Raw genomic sequence first — 19,741 nt, 5'->3', positions numbered from 1 at the left:
GTGGACGTGCCGGAGTGGTTATCGGGCATGACTAGAAATCATGTGGGCTTTGCCCGCGCAGGTTCGAATCCTGCCGTCCACGCTTATCTTTTTTCTCTATTTAAGTTTCTGTTTTTAATATACAATCATTTTTTGAGTTTCTGTTTTTGGATAAATTGTAATTAATGTACAATCATTTTTTGAGTTTCTGTTTTTGGATAAGTTGTAATCAATATATACAATCATAAGTTCATAACAATGACTACCCTTAAGAAAATATTTCTACATCTTAAAAATGAATTTTCACATTTTACGTGACATATAATCGATACGCATAGTTAAACTATTCGATTTACCTTTCCAATGTAAATACTCTATTTTTTTGGAACATCGATATATTATTAAAAAAACTAATGAGACGTTACACAAATTATAAGGCTGGAGGTAATGATGTCGCCGAAACCGCACTCCCTCCCCGCCACATAAGCGTCACGTCATTTTTTACCATACAGGTGTGGTTTCTTGTCACACAAACACACAAAGAAAGTGGTGCCACATTTTTTTCTTAACTATTTTAATTTAATAAAACTTATTTTTTAAATAAAAAACATAATTTTAAAAGATAATATTTCATTAATTAAAAATACAAATACCATATATTAATTAAAAAACCTAAAAAATTAGAAAAGCAAATTAGAAACATAAAACCTACAACTTAAAAAAAATAATAAAAACACACACACCAAACGATTAAAAACTTGAAGAAAAAAAAATATAGCCACCATTCATGTAGTGTTTTCTTACTTCCTCTTTCATTGCCAAAGCCACTTCAAGCTCCGCATCGGTCATATTCGACGTGTGCGTCGATAGTATTCGCATGCCACTCTCCCTTTGTTTCTGAAGCTCTCTTTCATAAGCAAGTTGCAAAATCTTGTCCATTTTGTCTTTTATACCCTTCATGTTGGCCCCCATTTCTTTCAAGTCATCTGATTCCGATGCTTTGCATTTGCCTTGCTTTTTGTTTTGTCTCTTCCTATTAGTCGGGAAGGTGGTGAAACTGGAACATGTTCATTTTCGTTCGGATCAGATTGGACACGAGCATCTGATGTAGTGTGGTCAGACTTAGATGTTCTGTTGCGTTTTGAACCACTATCGATATGCTCATCTGATGTTTTGGTACTCAGCCATTTCTTGTTATCTTTCAAAAAATTCCAAACTTCAAGAAACTTGAAAGCCTTGCCTTCAGATTTTCTTTTTGATACACTTTCAACGCTTTCTTCAAAATCATTTTATCGTTTTCTCCACTTTTCCATTAACGTTTCATGTTGTTCCACAAGTCATTAAACAACATGATTTCCTTGTACATCTTCCCCCATTTGGAGTACACTTGATTTTTGAACGGTATTCTCCACGATTCATTCCTTTATGGAACCTATGTAAAACACGCATCCAAAAGCGGTCATGTTTTTGGTCTTTTCCAACTGTCGCATATTTTGAAATATCGATCCAAGATTGTGCCAGCACTAACGCTTCCAGAGGTTCCCAACATCTACCCTCCACCTTCTCTTTTCTTTTAGTTGCTGCTCGAGTGGACTGAGTTTCTGTAATAAATTCTGGTTCGGAATCAGAGACGACCGTTTCTGGTTGTGTTTGTGCTTGCTGAAGAAACTCGAGTTGAGACAAAAAAAATCAAATGGATTAAAATATGTGTCAAGTTGTGGTAGTGGTTGCGTTGGTCGTTATGGAAAATACAGAAGCATACCACCGTAGTGGTAATACGGAGGTTAGAAAATCGATTGATCAAATAAAAATATTGAGGTGTTGGTGTTTCTGACCGGTGTTTTTTCTTTGCTAGACTTTTTGGAAGAAGACATTTTTCAAAAAAAATGGATGAAAAGATTGTGTAAATATTTGTGTAAAGGTGGTTTAAATGTTTAAAATGGTAATATATATATATATATATATATATATATATATATATATATATATATATATATATATATATATATATATATATATATATATATGGAGTAAAGGTTAAATTTTTTTTTTACATGAATCTTGACCGTTCAACGGTCAAACATGGAATAAATCAACAATCAATCAAATATCACAGTGCTCTATAGTCGCAGTGCGGTCAAAACCGCGGTCTGGAGGCGGTGTGTGCGGTCCAGGTGGCACGAACCGCGGTCCCAACTGCATCCACACCGTATAGCTTAAGACCTTCCTTCCAAGGGGCTTAATCCCTTATCCAAGCAGTGAAAAAGCATTATACATGTGACTAGCTTTTATTAAAAAATAAATAAATAAACAAATAAAAATAAAAAAATAAAAAATAAAAAACCTTTAACACGTTATCTATATTAAATAGTTTCAGAAAGCTTTAAACTCATAAAGTGATATAATTCTAAACTCAAAATTTTAATGTCATTTTTTTCCCAACAAATCTATAAAAATTAAAAAATTACATCTATCATAGACACAATATAAAAATCAACTGTGTTAATCATTTAGTACAATACTATCCAAATACTACACTACAATTACATTTAAAAACGAACAAACTATAGATATGGATATGATTATGATCGGATGATTTCTTTGTATCTATTAAAAATGTACAAGAATATGATATATATGATCATTCATCCTTCATCCAATGCCTCAAAACATGTGATATAAACCCTAAACAGAAACAAAAAGCTCCAACAATTACAAGAATTCGAACCCACAAAATCGAGTTATATGCCTTGAAAACAATCGCTTCCCATGCCCAAAACCATAACACCGAAAAAATGGACCCCACAATTGCACCCACAACAACTTGGCTTGTAGTGTGATATCGTAGTAAAATCCTTAGCCATGACTGCATAAATAATCCAATTCCAAAGTTTGATTAAAAACAAATCCTAATTATAAAAATAATTAATCCAATTTTAAATGCATGTATGTATGTATACTTACGAAATAAGAACCAAGAGCTATAACAAGAACACTAAAGACGCCTGTAATTGCATTCAATCCATGCCCTTTCATCGCTGTCATTACAACATGATGATGATGATGATGAAACACATAGAAGTTTCGGAAAAAGATGAAGATCGAGTTGAAAAGAATGTTGATTACCTGACATTATCAAGATTAAGGTGGCGTAGAAGATGGATTGGGCATGCGAAGATGGCATTCCATGGCCTGAACTTACTCTAGAAACAGGGCGTTCTTGTTTCAAGATCTGCTTCAATGTGATTGATAGTATAACATTGAGAATAGACCCCATTGCAGCCCATAATGCAAGAGCATCGTGCCTCAAGAGAATGAATCCGCCGAACATCATAGCAACGATCCATTTACTCTGCAATTGATTTGAAGAAACCATTAGAAAGAAAGCAAGAATGTGGATTTAAGATGTTGAGGATGATTAGTAGTCAATACAAACTATTAATTTGAGGTTTAGATGTGAGATGGGTGATTGAGATTCAAGAAAACAACAATACCAACCAAACGATTAAGAACAGTGTGTAGCCCACCAACTGTTTGATGAAATGAATCACCTCCATAATCAATCAAAGTTTCCTGTTCCAAAGCGGAAATTGCAGGACTAAAACGTTCATCATCGCCACCACTACCGGTGAGTATCCCCGTCTCAATCGATTCCTCAACCTTCATTTTCTTCAGTCTAACAGATTTCGGATACCCAATTGCAGATTCCTTCAAGGTACGAAAAACGGGAGTAGAAAAGGGGGTTTTCCGATGAATATCGAACTTATGAAATTGGTTAAAAATTGGTGGTGGGCTTATCAAGATCGACACCACTGCAAACAACATAGTGTAATTAGAGAAGATGATGAGGTGATCTGCATCGATTAGGGTTTATTTCCGGATGTATTGGAGATGTTGAGATGGATTGAGAGGTTGTTATTTAAACAGGTAGGTGGTGTCGTGTAGAAAACTCCAAAAGGGAATCGAAGTAGTTTGTTGATCTTGATACCTGCATTCAAGATTAGTAATTAGGGTTTTGAAATTGTTGCAACTGGATCGGTAAGTCAACTATCAACGGCAGCTTTCATGAGAGGAGTGGGTCATAACACTTAAACTGGACACGAAAGGGCATATGCCTTATGCATATATGGATAGGGTTGTGTTACAAATAAATTATATTTGTCATTGTTTTTAGGGTTCATCTTGTTATTAACAATAGCCTACAATCATATAATAATAGCCTTGTTTTGTGCTTTAAATTTGTCTATTAAAATGATATGTTTTATGTTTTTGGCTGGTTTTATATGATTATGTTGAAGAACCTAATAGGTTGAATTTAAACCTTCCTGTACACATACCACGAGAAGGCTTGTGGTGTATATACAGGACCAACGTTACTTCAAGTAAAACTAAGCAAGGGCTTAGGGCCCTAATTCTAAGGGGCCCTTTGTAACATCCTAAAAATACAAGGCCAAAATTTTTATTTTTAGATAAGTTATTATATAAAACCATCAGTATAAAAACATTCATAATAATATCTCGTGTGAAACCAAACTGTCAGTAATCAAAACACATTATCATAAAACCATATCAGAGTGTAATCCCAAAGATCTCATGTGTGGAAAACATAGTGTGATGCCCTGCGATCGAGCCGGCTCCTTTCCTTTGAAAACGAAGTACTTGAAACCAAAACTGAAAACCGTAAGCACGAAGCTTAGTGAGTTCCCCCATCATACCACATACCATAATCACATAACATACATATATTGTCAGGCATATCTGGGTGCCCGATCTACCCCTTCGGTCCTCTCGACCGGATACTGGCTAGCATATCTAGGTGCTGGCCTCCCCTTCAGTCCTCTCGATCGGATATTGGCTAGCATATCTGGGTACTGGCCTCCCCTTCGGTCCTCTCAACCGGATAATGACTAACATATATGGGTGCTAGTCTCCTCTTCGGTCCTCTCAACCGGATACTGGGGACTATTTCACCCCTACCACTACCACGTAAAACCCTAGCATATAAACATGAATCACATACTGGCTAGCATATCTGGGTGTTGACATACCCCTTCGGTCATGTCGACCGGTAACCGGGGACTATTTCATCCCTACTGGCTACTACCACTATCACATAACATCATAACATACTATCACATAAACATATCAAGTAGTATCAAACCTAGATAAATATCACAAAGACAATCATCTAACATACAACTCCTACTGGTGGGCCGGCATTGTGGCCGTAGACCCACCACTACTGGAAGGTAACTCACCTCACACTGCTGAAGTCCCGTAGACACAATCCCACACTGCTGAAGTCTCGCAGGCTAAACCCCAGCTGTTGGTTCACAGATTCCCGAACTGTCAACACCAAAATAACACCCAATTAATAATTGGGTCCCAACATATAACCACAATTCATACTTGGATAATTACTTCATTACCCTAGGATTGGCTTATATAAGCCCAAGGCCCAATCCATAGGTCCAAAGTCAATTAGGGATTAAAGCCCAACATATGGCCTGATTTTCCAAATTGGGCCCAAACCTCTGATGGTGTCATTCTAAGGCCCAACCAAAAGTCCTATCCAACCTTTGACAGTCTAATGGTCCAATAACATATAATCATTAAGGCCCAAGGTATGGCCCATTTATGGCCCAATTTTCCAAATTGGGCCCAACCCCTTACACGCGCCTTACCTTAGGCCCATTAAATCATTTTAGTCCATATGATTATTCTTGGATAGCCCATTAATAATTCAATCATAAAGGCCCAAAAGAAAGGCCCAACAATAAACCCAAGTGAAATTAAGGTTTTACATAAAATGATGATTAGGGTTAAGTTTCCTACTTAACCCATTAAGGAATTAATCCATTAAGGACTTAATCCATTAAGTCCAATATTGCTTAGATTAATCTTTGCCAATGATTATTATTTAATATCTCAAGTTATAAAATAATTCTTGTGTGTGACCCGATTAATTCTTAAAGTTAGTTTTTCATTGACATTAGGGTGTTCCAATCCAAATATTAGCCAATTTATCAATTTGTTGGCCTTTTATGACAATTAGGGCTTTATTGGGCCTAATAAGCCCACTAAAATCTTATTAAGCCCATATGGGTTTTATTGGGTCCATTAGAGTCCATTAAGCTTCATTGGGCCCATTAGAGCTCCTTTGAGCCCATTAGGGTTTCTAGCACCTCAAACGAATCTATCACAAGAGGCAAAGTGCATCGTCACCCAACACGGCGGCCGGTGGCGGCAACCACCACCCCACGGTGGTGGTTTGAGTTTCTTTTCATTATTTTTCTTTCCAGTTACATTTTACAATGCTAAAACCCCCCAAATAATCACACACACACACACTAATACAAACACACATAGCCACCTTAAGGTGGCCGGCGGCGGCAAATGGCGGTAGCCACCACTATGAGGTGGTGGTGGCTGTTCTTGAGAATTCCAACCCAACCAACACTACCTACGTGAAATAACAAACACCCGTACGATCTCTTTCTTGCAACAAGCCCAGCTACCCTCATGGTGGCGGTTGGCGACGGCAACACCATGGAGAGGTGGCAGCGGCGGTCTTGATGGTTGCCTAACACTTGAGAGATAGAGAGAAGGACTTGGGGCAACGCTAATGGCAGCAACAACTACGACAGAAGAGAACCCTAGCTTGGCCTTTATTGACCACGATGCAACAACAAACGTCACCGGGAAAGGCGAAGGTGGTGGCGTTAGGCGGCAATACCACGGCTCCTCCGTGCTACAGCGATAGACATAGGCTGAGGCGGCCAACCAAACACGAACATCAACATACCCACGAGCGGCTTCCCAATCCCCCGAGTCTCTTTGTCTTGCCGGTAGCGGAACAAGGTGTCTGCTCCGGTGGTTCTTTGGTGTTGGCGAGGAGGTGACAATGAAACAGTAGCGAGACGGGTCTTCGCCGGCGGCAAAGCCAAGATGGCATCTCAATGGTCGTCCCAGTTGCTCATAGCATCACCGGCAACGAAACTATGGTGGTGGCGGTCTTTGGCAAGCAGTTGCGGACGAGGATGGCTGCATCACAGTGGCGGCTGGAAATTGAAGGTGGAGAGATGACGGCTGCAACCTTGTTCTAGGGTTAGGGTTTGCTGTGACATATATACCCGCTCCATCTGAATGTTTCCCATATTGACAATAACAGTCCCTCCCTTCATATTTTCTTTCAAAGCAGAGCTAATATTTACCATTCAAACTCTGAATACATAAATTTATTTCATAATAAGTCCGGATTTACTAAACAACCCCTATCTTCTAAAATCTTTGCGAAACTAATCCAAAGTTTACAAAACCACCCCTTTCTTGACAAATTCTTTTCAATTAAGGTCCAAAATTTACCCTTCAGCCTTAAACTTCTAAATTTACGACAATTGGCCCCTCGAGACCATCCTTTGGTATATAATTAGTTATTTTAGGGCTACTATTCATTCATTATTTTATTTATTTATTTAATAAATAAACGGGGTGTTACAACTCTCCCCCACTTAAATTAGATTTTGTCCTCGAAATCATTCCTTACCATTCCTTACTCGCCCAACCACTCTAGCAGCATGGTCACCAACCTGGGCACGCCCTAGCCTTCCAAGGGTAACCACAACCCATCCTCGTAAAGCCTTAAAATCTGCAGGTGCCGAATTCCTTGTAACAAGACCACATGTACTCTGTTCGAAATCTGCTGTCTCGAGATGGCCTGAATCCATGACAGACCACTCATACTAAATCATTGTCAAATCTAGCCCACTTATCTTTCATCTGATTACTCAGTCCCTGATAACTCAAGGTTCCCACTGAAAATCGGGACCACAATCCCAATTACCTTTGTAGGTCACTTATACTCGGCTAAGGCTCAAATAACCCCGATGTGACTGACTTGCCACTTCCCAATCAACCAGCTATTTCGTACGTATTTGAAACCTGAAACACAAATACTAACACTGCCCAAACGCAGAAAATGCCCGAACACTGAACTGCCTGAAGCAGTATGCTGCTACATAGTTGCTTCCCAAAATCTATCGAGACCTGCCTGGTCTCGATTCATTCACCAATGATCTGAAATGTTGGGTTCAGGCCCGGCTACGGAGCTAAAGGACTCCCCACTTAGTTGCCTTACACGACTTCTGAACGAAATACTTCCCTGGAACTAGTTGCCACTAGTTATCATGCCACAATGGCTCAAACAACTTTCTGATCTAACCGATTGGGTCCATACGTCGAATCCTGTCATCTTCAAATCCAAGGCTGAAAGTGATTGCAACCTGACCAATGGTAGCCTTATTTCACATGTCTTGAAGCAGCCCGTTGCTTCTCTGATCTCATAACTGTAGTGACGCTCCTACAGTCCTATAATTGGCTCAACCAAATCTAATCCATCTGGGTAATTCCGAAATCTAATCCGTGGATTTCCTTATCCTTACTGCTACACCCGAACTGGTGGGTAATACTGTTCCTTCTGCATCCTAACAATGCGCTCACACTATCTACTAACCTAGTGAATGCTGCGGCTACACCCGCAGTCTTACAACGCTCTATCATTATCTGACCGCTAGTGAATGCTACGGCTACACCCGCAGTCTTACAACACTTTCCATGCTATCTGACTACTAGTGAATGCTACGGCTACCCCCCGTAGTCTTACAACACATTCCATGCCGGGTTAGACACACACTCGACCTAACACATCACTAAACTAGAGTCCTAACCGGAACTCTGACATGGTTCCCGAAACCTGCTATCATGTGACCCCACTGTATCAGTACTGTACCCACGCCTGTGATCAAAGCATCACCATAAACCACAAAATCATCTACACCCTCTGGCGGGGTGAGAATCGGTGCCTCGTACAACCGCTGTCTGAGAGCCTCGAAGGCTGCCTGCTGCCCAGGCCCCTAACAAAAAGGCCACCGATTTCTTGGTCGGTCGGTCAAAGGAGCCGCAATCTCGGAGAAGTCCCATGTAAATCTCCGGCAGTAACCTGCTAGACCCAGGAAACTCCGAATCTTAGATGGAGACCTCGGAATCTGCCACTGCATCACGACCTCTATCTTGGCCGGATCAACTAGAATACACTTCTGGTTGACAAGGTGCCCAAGAGATTGCACCTCGCGCAACCAGAACTCACAGTTGGAGAACTTTATAAAAAGTCTCTCCCCCACTTAGATTCGACTAAGTCTTCACATTACTTGAGAATTGAAGGGTTCCCAATCCTTCCCGCTTTCTAATATCCCACCGATGACAACCTGTGCCTACCAATGCTAACGTTTAATCGCCGATTAAACCTTGAGATCTCCCATCCTCGAAAATCCCGATGAGTACTCTTGAAATCTGATCTACTCTGACACCTCAATCCATCTAACATGGTGTCAATTGAAGACCTTAATCTTCACTCTAGCTGACGAATCCTCGTTCTCATTTCCAATCTTGCAGTACCACTGAACTCTAACCAAACACAACCCATGCGAAAATACAATTATCTTGAACATGCGATGACCAACCACTTATGCATCTAACACCCGCGACTGACACTACCCTTTTCATGTAACCAACTCTGTCCTAGCAACGATAGTGCCTTGAACTCCAAAGTTCATCCATAGACAATTACCGACCATACCTGAACTATGATAGAACCCCTGAACGCTGACTTCACTGTAGAACTATTACTCTAACCCTGACCGAGTATCCTCTAAATATCACTCCTGCATAGATCCCGACAAAGATCCAGAATGATAACGGTACGCACGAAATGCACTCCGCAAGATGCGTCCCTCTGTGGGTTCATTAAGGACCTTTCGGCATGCAGGATGACATATATGATCCTTGATAACCCAAACACTATCAGGAAACCGACCCGAGATCTAACTTATCCAAACTTATTCATAACTCCAACGCGATACGTATCCCCCACATCCATCTAGTAGCACTAGAAGATGACATACCCGCAATATCTGGAGGAATACTAATCACCTTCTGCTGACATGACCAACCCTGCTACCCTGTAGCAGACTAAACCCCTGGAGTGATAAACTCCCTTGTACACTGTGTTGTACGTGCTGCACTGACTATGGCCCTGCTGGCCCTTCACCTGATGATCAAAAATAAAGGATCTCTTCCTGAGACCCCTTTATATACGCACCTGGCACACACCTCTCTTTCCAGGGTGCTCCCAAATCGGTCCCGCATCTGCAACTCTTGGAAATCATATCCTTCAGGGTCTGACACCCTGTCACGCTCACTAGCTCTCTTGCCAATAGCTAAGCTGCAACAATTGGAACATCCTCTGTCCCCAAACTGGGTCACAAACTCTTCCCTGAAGCTTCTTAGATTCTCCAAGACTATCACTGATTCGAGTATGAATCTTGTGCTTTCAGTAGTACGGGCCCAATACTACCTTCCACACCTATCCATACTTTCCTCAGCAATCCTCCCGGATCCTCCAAGTTACTTCCTCAACTGGTACACCCAAGTCTAACTGAGCCTCACTACTAACTCACTGAAATGTATCCTAGGCTTCCCTAGGTTCCCGAACTCACCCAGTCCTCAGCTGCTGAAAGATTCCCAGTAATTTCAACTAGCTACCTCATGAATATATCCACATGCAACAGAGATCAGATAATCCTTCAAGTAACTGACTCATCCCTATAACGATTAGACTCAAACGAGAGATGCGCAATAGAGTTAAATCTATCACTATGAGATTATCCAGCCTGTGCCACATGTGACTTAGCATATTCACTTAATAGTTAACTCATATTACTAAGAGTCCCACAAAGCACAAAGCAAACAACATTCAGACAATGGAAAATCTAACCATCATATTCCAATTAAATCATTTTATCCTCTAATCAGGAACCTGTGCATGGAATTAAAAAACTCATACAGTCAGACATAATCTAAACAGACTATCCTATCACTGACTAATCAGTACTAGCATGCAAGTCTACAAGAACATATAATAGGCATATAAGGCATCCTCCTAGATCCTTAGCCCTAATCTAGCATGCATCTCATAATCATATCATATCATAACATCTCATAACATGTATGGATATCTTGGGGAAGACTTACTTGAGCTCGGCTGATTGCATGCATCACAACACCTTCTTCTTTTCAAAGCTCTTTTCTCTTTTCAAACTTCTTTTATAAAATGATTTTCTTTTTTGAAAATTTTCATACCAAGTCCTTAGTTTGAGTTCAAACACACTTGAGAGTGTGGCCGAATCCCTCAAACCAAGGCTCTGATACCAACTTGTAACATCCCAAAAATACAAGGCCAAAATTTTTATTTTTAGATAAGTTATTATATAAAACCATAAGTATAAAACATTCATAATAATATCTCGTGTCAAACCAAAGTGTCAGTAATCAAAACATATTATCATAAAACCATATTAGAGTGTAATCCCAAAGATCTCATGTGCGGAAAACATAGTGTGATGCGCTGCGATCGAGCCGGCTCCTTTCCTTTGAAAACGAGGTACCTAAAACCAAAACTGAAAACCGTAAGCACGAAGCTTAGTGAGTTCCCCCATCATACCACATACCATAATCACATAACATACATATATTGTCAGGCATATCTGGGTGCCCGATCTACCCATTCGGTCCTCTCGACCGGATACTGGCTAGCATATCTGGGTACCGACCTCCCCTTCAGTCCTCTTGACTGGATACTGGCTAGCATATTTGGGTGCTGGCCTCCCCTTCGGTCCTCTTGACCAGATAATGACTAGCATATCTGGGTGCTGGTCTCCCCTTCGGTCCTCTCGACCGGATACTGGGGACTATTTCACCCCTACCACTACCACATAAAACCCTAGCATATAAACATGAATCACATACTGGCTTGCATATCTGGGTGATGGCCTACCCCTTCGGTCCTGTCGACCGGTAACCGGGGACTATTTCATCCATACTACCACTATCACATAACATCATAACATACTAGCACATACACATATCAAGTAGTATCAAATCTAGATGAATATCACAAAGACAATCATCTAACATACAAATCCTACTGGTGGGCCGACATTGTGGCCGTAGACCCACCACTACTGGAAGGTAACTCACCTCACACTACTGAAGTCTCGTAGACACAATCCCACACTGCTGAAGTCCCGCAGGCTGAACCCCAGCTGTTGGTTGACAGATTCCCGAACTGTCAACACCAGAATAAAACCTAATTAATAATTGGGTCCCAACATATAACCATAATTCATACTTGGATAATTACTTCATTACCCCAGGCTTGGATTATATAAGCCCGAGGCCCAATCCATACGCCCAAAGTCAACTAGGGATCAAAGTCTAACATATGGCCCAATTTTCCAAATTGCGCCCAAACCTCTGATGGTGTCATTCTAAGGCCCAACCAAAAGTCCAGTCTAACCTTTGACAGTCTAATGGTCCAATATCATATAATCATTAAGGCCGAAGCTATGGCCCATTTATGGCCAAATTTTCCAAATTGGGCCCAACCCCTTACACAGGCCTTACCTTAGGCCCATTAAATCATTTTAGTCCATATGATTATTCTTGGATGGCCAATTAATAATTCAATCATCAAGGCCCAAAAGAAAGGCCCAACAATAAACCCAAGTGAAATTAGGGTTTCACATAAAATGATTATTAGGGTCAAGTTTCCTACTTAACCCATTAAGGAATTAATCCATTAAGGACTTAATCCATTAAGTCCAATATTGCTTAGATTAATCTTTGCCAATGATTATTATTTAATATGTCAAGTTATAAAATAATTCTCGTATGTGTGACCCAATTAATTCTTAAGGTTAGGCTTTCATTGGCATTAGGGTGTTCCAATCCAAATATTAGCCAATTTATCAATTTGTTGGCCTTTTATGACAATTAGGGCTTTATTGGGCCTAATAAGCCCACTAAAATCTTATTAAGCAAATATGGATTTTATTGGGTCCATTAGAGTCCATTAAGCTTCATTGGGCCCATTAGAGCTCCTTTGAGCCCATTAGGGTTTCTAGCACCCCAAACGAATCTATCACAAGAGGCAAAGCGCACCGCCACCCGACACGACGGCAAGAGGCGGTAGCCACCACCCCACAGTGGTGGTTTGAGTTTCTTTTCATTATTTTTCTTTCCGGTTATATTTTACAATGCTAAAACCCCGAATAATCACACACACACACACACTAATACAAACACACATAGCCACCTTAAGGTGGTCAGCGGCGGCAGATGGTGATGGTGACTGTTCTTGAGAATTCCGACCCAACCATCACTACCTACATGAAATAACAAACACCCGTACAATCTCTTTCTTGCAACAAGCCCAGCTACCATGTTGGTGGCGGTTGGTGACGATAGCACCATGGAGAGGTGGCAGCGGCGGTCTTGACGGTTGCCTAACACTTGAGAGATAGAGAGAAGGACTTAGGGCGATGCTAATGGCAGCAACAACTACGACAGAAGAGAACCATAGCTCGGCCTTTATTGACGGCGACGCAACAACAAAAGTCACCGGGAAACGCAGAGGTGGTGACGTTAGGTGGAAATACCACGACTCCTTCGTGCTACAGCGATAGACATAGGCTGAGGCAGCCAACCAAACACGAACATCAACGTACCCACGAGCGGCTTCCCAATCCCCCGAGTCTCTTTGTCTTGCCGAGAGCGGAACAAGGTGTCTGCTCCGGTGGTTCTTTGGTGTTGGCAAGGAGGCGACAATGAAACAGTAGCGAGACGGGTCTTCGTCGGCGGCCAAGCCATGATGGCATCTCGATGGTCGTCCCAGTTGCTCACAACATCACCGGCAACGAAACTATGGTGGTGGCGGTCTTTGGAAAGCAACTGCGGACGAGGGTGGCTCCATCACATTGGTGGCTGGAAATTCAAGGTGGAGAGATGACGGCTGCAACCTTGTTATAGGGTTAGGGTTTGCTGTGACATATATACCCGCTCCATCTAAATGTTTCCCATATTGACAATAACAGTCCCTCCCTTCATATTTTCTTTCAAAGCAGAGCTAATATTTACCATTCAAACTCTGAATACATAAATTTCTTTCATAATAAGTACGGATTTACTAAACAACCCATGTCTTCTAAAATCTTTGCAAAACTAATCCAAAATTTACAAAACCGCCCCTTTCTTGACGAATTCTTTTCAATTAAGGTCCGAAATTTACCCTTCATCCCTAAACTTCTAAATTTACGAGAATTGCCCCTCGAGACCATATTTTGGTATATAATTAGTTATTTTAGGGCTACTATTCATTCATTATTTTATTTATTTATTTAATAAATAAACGGGGTGTTACACCCCTTAAGCCAAATCTCGATGGTTCTACGAATCGTGGATGCCACAAGAAATCATCAAAACCAAGCAACTATGGGTTGTTCCAATCTTCATTCTCGGCTTCTCATTCTTTGATTTTCCATTCTCGGCAGAAGCAAGAATCAATCGTTATTAATTTGCAATATCGATTGAAACAATGAAACGTTATGTTAAGTTTGATATATTCTTCTTCTTCGGTTCTTCCTCTAATAATCTAATTAGTTGATTATCGATTCTTCTTATGTTTGATAATCGATTTTTCTTCCTCTAATAACCCAACAACCGCTCTTCTTCTTCCTCTGATACTTTGTCAATGTGATTCTCAATTACTCTATTTGGATTACGTTGATATGTTATATTTTTAGCAGTTTTCAGATCTTCCATTATACGAATATCAGAATCTGATTATTCTTTCTATCAAATTATCTATTAGGGTTAAAGTTTGATGAGTTATTTTTATAACAGTTTTTAGTCTTTTTTACCCAAAAAACGATCTTAGCAATAAATCTTTAGATTTTGGGCCACGATTCAGTCATGATCATGACACAACAGGGGTGATATCCTATGGTATGCACCTCATACCTTCATTTGGGAGATGAATCTTCCAACCAAGCATGGCATCTGGAAATGTAAATTTTCCTATTGGGGCATCCAATGCATTTCATGTAACAAGTGGCTTCCCTATTGATACATGTAGCATCCCAAAAATACAGGCCAAAAAATTCATTTTTAAATACATTATTATAAAACCAACAGTATAAGAAAACATCCATAATATCATGTCATGTCAAAACCAAAGTAGAAATAATCAAAACATGTTATCATACAACTATATCATAGTGTAATCCCAAATCTCTCATGTGCGGAAAACCATATTGTGATGCGCTGCGATCAAGCTAGCTCCTTTCTCTTGAAAACGAAGTACCTGAAACCAAAACGGAAAACGGTAAGCACAAAGCTTAGTGAGTTCCCCCATCATATCACATATCATACAATCATAAAGCATACATACTGTTGGGTAATTATGGGGTGCCCGACCTACCTGGTACGACCATTCTGGGGTGCCGACCTACCCGTGTCAAGCCTTTCTGGGGTGCTGACCTACCCATGTCAAACCGTTCTGGGGTGCTGACCTACCCTTTGGTCCTAACAACCGAACCTCGGGGACTATTTCACCCCTACTGCTACTATCACATATATATCATAAAATAAACATATTGTCAGACATATCTGGGGTGTCCGACCTACCCTGGGTCCTAACAACTAAACGTGGGGACTATTCCCCTCCTACTACCACTATCATATATAACATATTATGCCATCATATAACATATCAGGTAATAGCAAACCTAGATGATATCACAAAGACAATCATCTGGCATACAACTCCTACTGGTGGGCCGATATTGTGTCCGTAGACCCACCGCTACTGGAAGGTAACTCACCTCACACTGTTGAAGTCTCATAGACACAATCCCACACTGTTGAAGTCCCGCAGACTCAACCCCTACTGCTGGATGACAGATTTCCGAACTGTCAACACCAAAATAACACCCAATTAATAATTGGGTCACAACACATTTCCATAAATACATACTTGGATAATTACTACATTACCCCAAGGTTGGATTTATTCAAGCCCAAGGCTCAATCCATAGGCCCAAAGTCCAACTAGGAATCATGGTCCAACATATGACCCATCTATGACCTAATTTTCCAAATTGGGTCCAACTCCTCATATGGGTCTTACCTCAAAGCCCATTAATTATTCTAGTCCATTTGCTTGATCTTGGACAACCTATTAAAAACCCAATCATCAAGGCCCAACAATAAACCCAAGTGAAATTAGGGTTTTCACATAAAATGAAAATTAGGGTTAAGTGTTTCTCTCTTAACCCATTAAGGAATTAATCCATTAAGTCCATCATTCTTCTAAATAAGTCATGTGGTGTGATTGTGCTTAATCACACAATTCCATTCCAATGGCCCAAAAGTGGGTCCCAATAAGTCCAAGCCCATAAATCCAATATAGGGTTTTCTAAACCCTAATAAGGGTTTCCACCCCCATCTTAGCCCAATAGGCCCAATTGATATGTCTTTTGATTCATTAAGGTTCATTAGACTCATTAAGGTTTCACTAGGCCCATTAGTCATCTATTTGGGCTTTTAGGTCCATTAAGCTTTATTGGGACCATTAGAGTTTATTAAACCCATTAAGCCTTATTAGTCCCATTAGGGTTTCTTAGTCCCATTGTCCAACCATCCAAACAAGTCAAAACACCATCAAAGCACACCGCCACCCGTCACAGCAGCCGGTGGCGGCAGCCACCACCTCACAGTGGCGGTTTTAAGTTTTCCTTTCATTACTTAATTTGTAATTTACACTTTAAAATGTTGAAACTCAAAATAAACACACACAATAAAACATAAACACACACAAAACCACCCTATGGTGGCCGGTGGTGGTAGAAGGTGGCAGCCACCACCTCACGGTGGTGGCGGTGGCCTTTTTCATGATTTCCGGCCAAACAACCCATACAACACCTTCTCACATAAGAAATACACACACTTACATGCACCAAAACATGCACACATATCCTTTTGCTTGGATAAATACACCCAACACCCTCCTACGATGAGTGGCGATGACAGCAATACGAGATGGTTACAACAACATCGGCAGTTAACGGCGGTAGGTAGTTAGTCGACAACATAAATGATCAACAACAGTGATGAATAGCGGCTCTATGGAAGAAGATGGGCTTACCAGCGATCTTCCAGTCACTCACGACCCTCGCAGCAGCAAAAACCCACTCGATCGTCGATCTTGGCGGCCATCTCGGCAAACACGTCGTTTCCGGTAGTGGGGCTGCGACGGCGGCAACCCCCTGTGGAGCAGCAGCGATTGAAGTCATTTCAATGGTTACGGCGGCTAGGGAACCTTGCTCCGAATTAGTCTCCAACAGATCTCTCGATCAAGAGGATGCGGCATGACTGTTGGCTTCAGTGGTTCACGGTCTCAACAATGGCGGTACGTTGCCGGAAAATGAAGAAGGAGATGAATGATGGCAGTTGGAGGGAGGTGGGGTGATGGCTGCACATAAGGGGGGGTTTAGGGTTTGCTAACCGGTGAAGCAAGGTTTTATACCCGGGGCTACTAAACACTATGCCATAACGACATAAAAGTCCCTCTTTCCCAATCTCTTTTCAAAACGGTCCTTATTTTACCATTTCAACCCAAATCCTGGAAATCCCTTACAAGTTAAGTCACATACTTTACTAATCAGCCCTCTTTCCATAAATCTTTTCATAATAAATCCCAAAACTTACCGAATAGTCCTTGCCCTTAGAAAAATTTACAAATTCAATCTGGAATTTACCATTTCGCCCTTTTTTCCTAAAATCTATTCAAATTAAATCCCGATCATTTATCAAGCGGTCCCTGCCCTCAAAATCAATTACGAAACCAGTATAGACTTACACTTTTAACCCCCAATCTCAAAGATTATGAAGATTAACTCCTCGAGACCAACACCTTTCCATGCAATTATAAATTTTAGGGCTAATACTCAATCATTAATTTGATTATTTATTTATTAAATAAGCAGGGTGTTACAACTCTCCCCCACTTAAATTAGTTTTCGTTTTCAAAATCCTTCCTTACCATCCTTACGTGACCAACCATTCTAGAAACATGGTCACCATTCTGGGCACACCCTAGGCTTCCCAGGGTAGCCATGACCAGTCTTCATAAGACCCTATCATCCATAAATGAACGAATCCCTCACAACAAGATCACATCTACTTGGTCTGAAATCTATTATCTTGAGATGGTCTGAATCCCTACCAAACCACTCATACTGAATCATCATCATTGAATCTAATCTGTTTGTCCCTCAACTGACTACTCCACTTTTGATGACCTGAGGCTCTTACTAGAAAACTGAAATCACAACCCCAGTTATCCCTGCAGGTCATTTTGCCTAAGCCAAGCAATCTGCTATTCCATTCGACTAGCAACCTAAAACACAAATACTAACACTACCCAAACATTGGAACTGCCCGAACACTGGCTGCCTGAAGCAGTATGTTGCTACATAACTGCTTCCCAAAATCTATTGCAACCTTCCTGGTCTCAATTCATCCCTTAGACATGTGAAATATCGTGTTCCATCCCGACTACGGAGCCGAAAGACTCATACACAGTCGCTCTACATGGCTTCTGAACGAAATCCTTCTTTGGAACTAGTTGCCACTAGTTATCATGTCACTGTGGCTCTAACAACCTCCTCATCTAACCGATCGGTTCCATGTGTCGAATCCTAACATCACCACACCCAAGGCTAAAAGTGATGGCTCCGTGACCAACAGTAGCCTTATATCATACACAAACCTAAGCAATCCATTGCTTCCCTGATCTCATAACTGTAGTGACGTTGTAACTATCGTATCACTGGCTCAACCAGATCTAATCCATTTGGGTTATCCCGAAATCCAATCTGTCGAATTCCATATCCTCACTGCTACACCCGAACTGGTAGGTACTACTGTTCCTTCTGCGTCCTAATAAAGAACTCATGTTATCTACCAACCTAGTGAATACTACGACTATACCCACAGACTTACAACACTCTATCACTATCTGGCTGCTAGTGAATGCTACGGTTACAATTGCAGACTTACAACACTCTATCGCTATCTGGCTGCTGGTGAATGCTACGGCTACACCCGCAGACTTACAACACTTCCCATACGAACTAACCACGAGTGAATGCTATGGCTACCCTCATAATCTTACAACACTCCATACTAACTGAACACTAGTGAATGCTATGACTACCCCTGTAGTCTTACAATACCTTCCCTTCTAATTGACCACTAGTGAATGCTATGACTACCCCCCATAGTATTACAACACTTCCCAAACCGGGTCGAACATGCACTCGACCTAACACACCACTGAGCTTGAGTCCTAACTGGAACTATAACCTGGTTCCTAAAACCTGCTACCACGTGACCCCACTGTATCAGTACCGTACCCATGCCCGTGATCAAAGCGTCACAGTAACCCACAAAATCATCTACACCCTCTAACTGGCTGAGAATATGTGCCTCGTACAACCGCTATCTGAAAGTCTCGAAGGTTGCCTGCTACTCGGGCCCCCAGCAAAAGGCCTTCGACTTCTTGGTCAGTCAGGTCAAAGGAACCGCAATCTCGGAGAAGTCCCATGTAAATCTCTAGTAATAACCTGCTATACCCAGGAAACTCTGAATCTTAGATGGAGACCTTGGAATCTCCGACTGTATCACGACCTCTATCTTGACCGGATCAACTAGAATACCGTTCTGGTTGACAAGGTGCCCAAGAGATTGCACCCCATGCATCCAGAACTCACATTTGGAGAACTTTATAAAAAGTCTCTCCCCCACT

General features: G+C 41.2%; 1 protein-coding gene and 1 non-coding gene across 2 annotated transcripts; one reads left to right on the top strand and one right to left on the bottom strand.

The window, feature by feature from the left end:
* On the top strand, positions 1-82 carry TRNAS-AGA (transfer RNA serine (anticodon AGA)). Its single transcript has one exon. It is a non-coding gene; the product is annotated as a tRNA-Ser (tRNA).
* A 2,349-nt stretch (positions 83-2,431) lies between these two features.
* LOC145036894 (lipid phosphate phosphatase epsilon 1, chloroplastic-like) lies at positions 2,432-4,090 on the bottom strand. Its single transcript, XM_078985423.1, has 4 exons — positions 3,478-4,090; positions 3,106-3,331; positions 2,944-3,017; positions 2,432-2,845 (listed from the first exon to the last, which is right to left on the bottom strand). Exons 1-4 carry the CDS (start codon positions 3,802-3,804, stop codon positions 2,621-2,623), a joined length of 852 nt encoding a protein of 283 aa, XP_078841549.1. The 5' UTR covers positions 3,805-4,090; the 3' UTR covers positions 2,432-2,620.
* Between the last annotated feature and the right edge of the window lie 15,651 nt (positions 4,091-19,741).

This window comes from Lactuca saligna, chromosome 3 (genome assembly GCF_052625555.1).
Source record: "Lactuca saligna cultivar CGN05327 chromosome 3, ASM5262555v1, whole genome shotgun sequence".
Classification (NCBI taxonomy): Eukaryota; Viridiplantae; Streptophyta; class Magnoliopsida; order Asterales; family Asteraceae; genus Lactuca; species Lactuca saligna.
Note: the sequence above shows the minus strand (reverse complement) of the source record. Positions and strands in the feature narration are given on the sequence as shown.

Bases quoted from the DNA above. Each gene is read 5' to 3' on its own strand.
- LOC145036894 (XM_078985423.1), bottom strand. From the start codon at position 3,804: ATGTTGTTTGCAGTGGTGTCGATCTTGATAAGCCCACCACCAATTTTT. The intron at 3,332-3,477 runs GTTGGTATTGTT...AATCAATTGCAG, and splicing joins ACACTGTTCTTAATCGTTTG to AGTAAATGGATCGTTGCTAT. The intron at 2,846-2,943 runs GTAAGTATACAT...TTATTTATGCAG, and splicing joins TAGCTCTTGGTTCTTATTTC to TCATGGCTAAGGATTTTACT.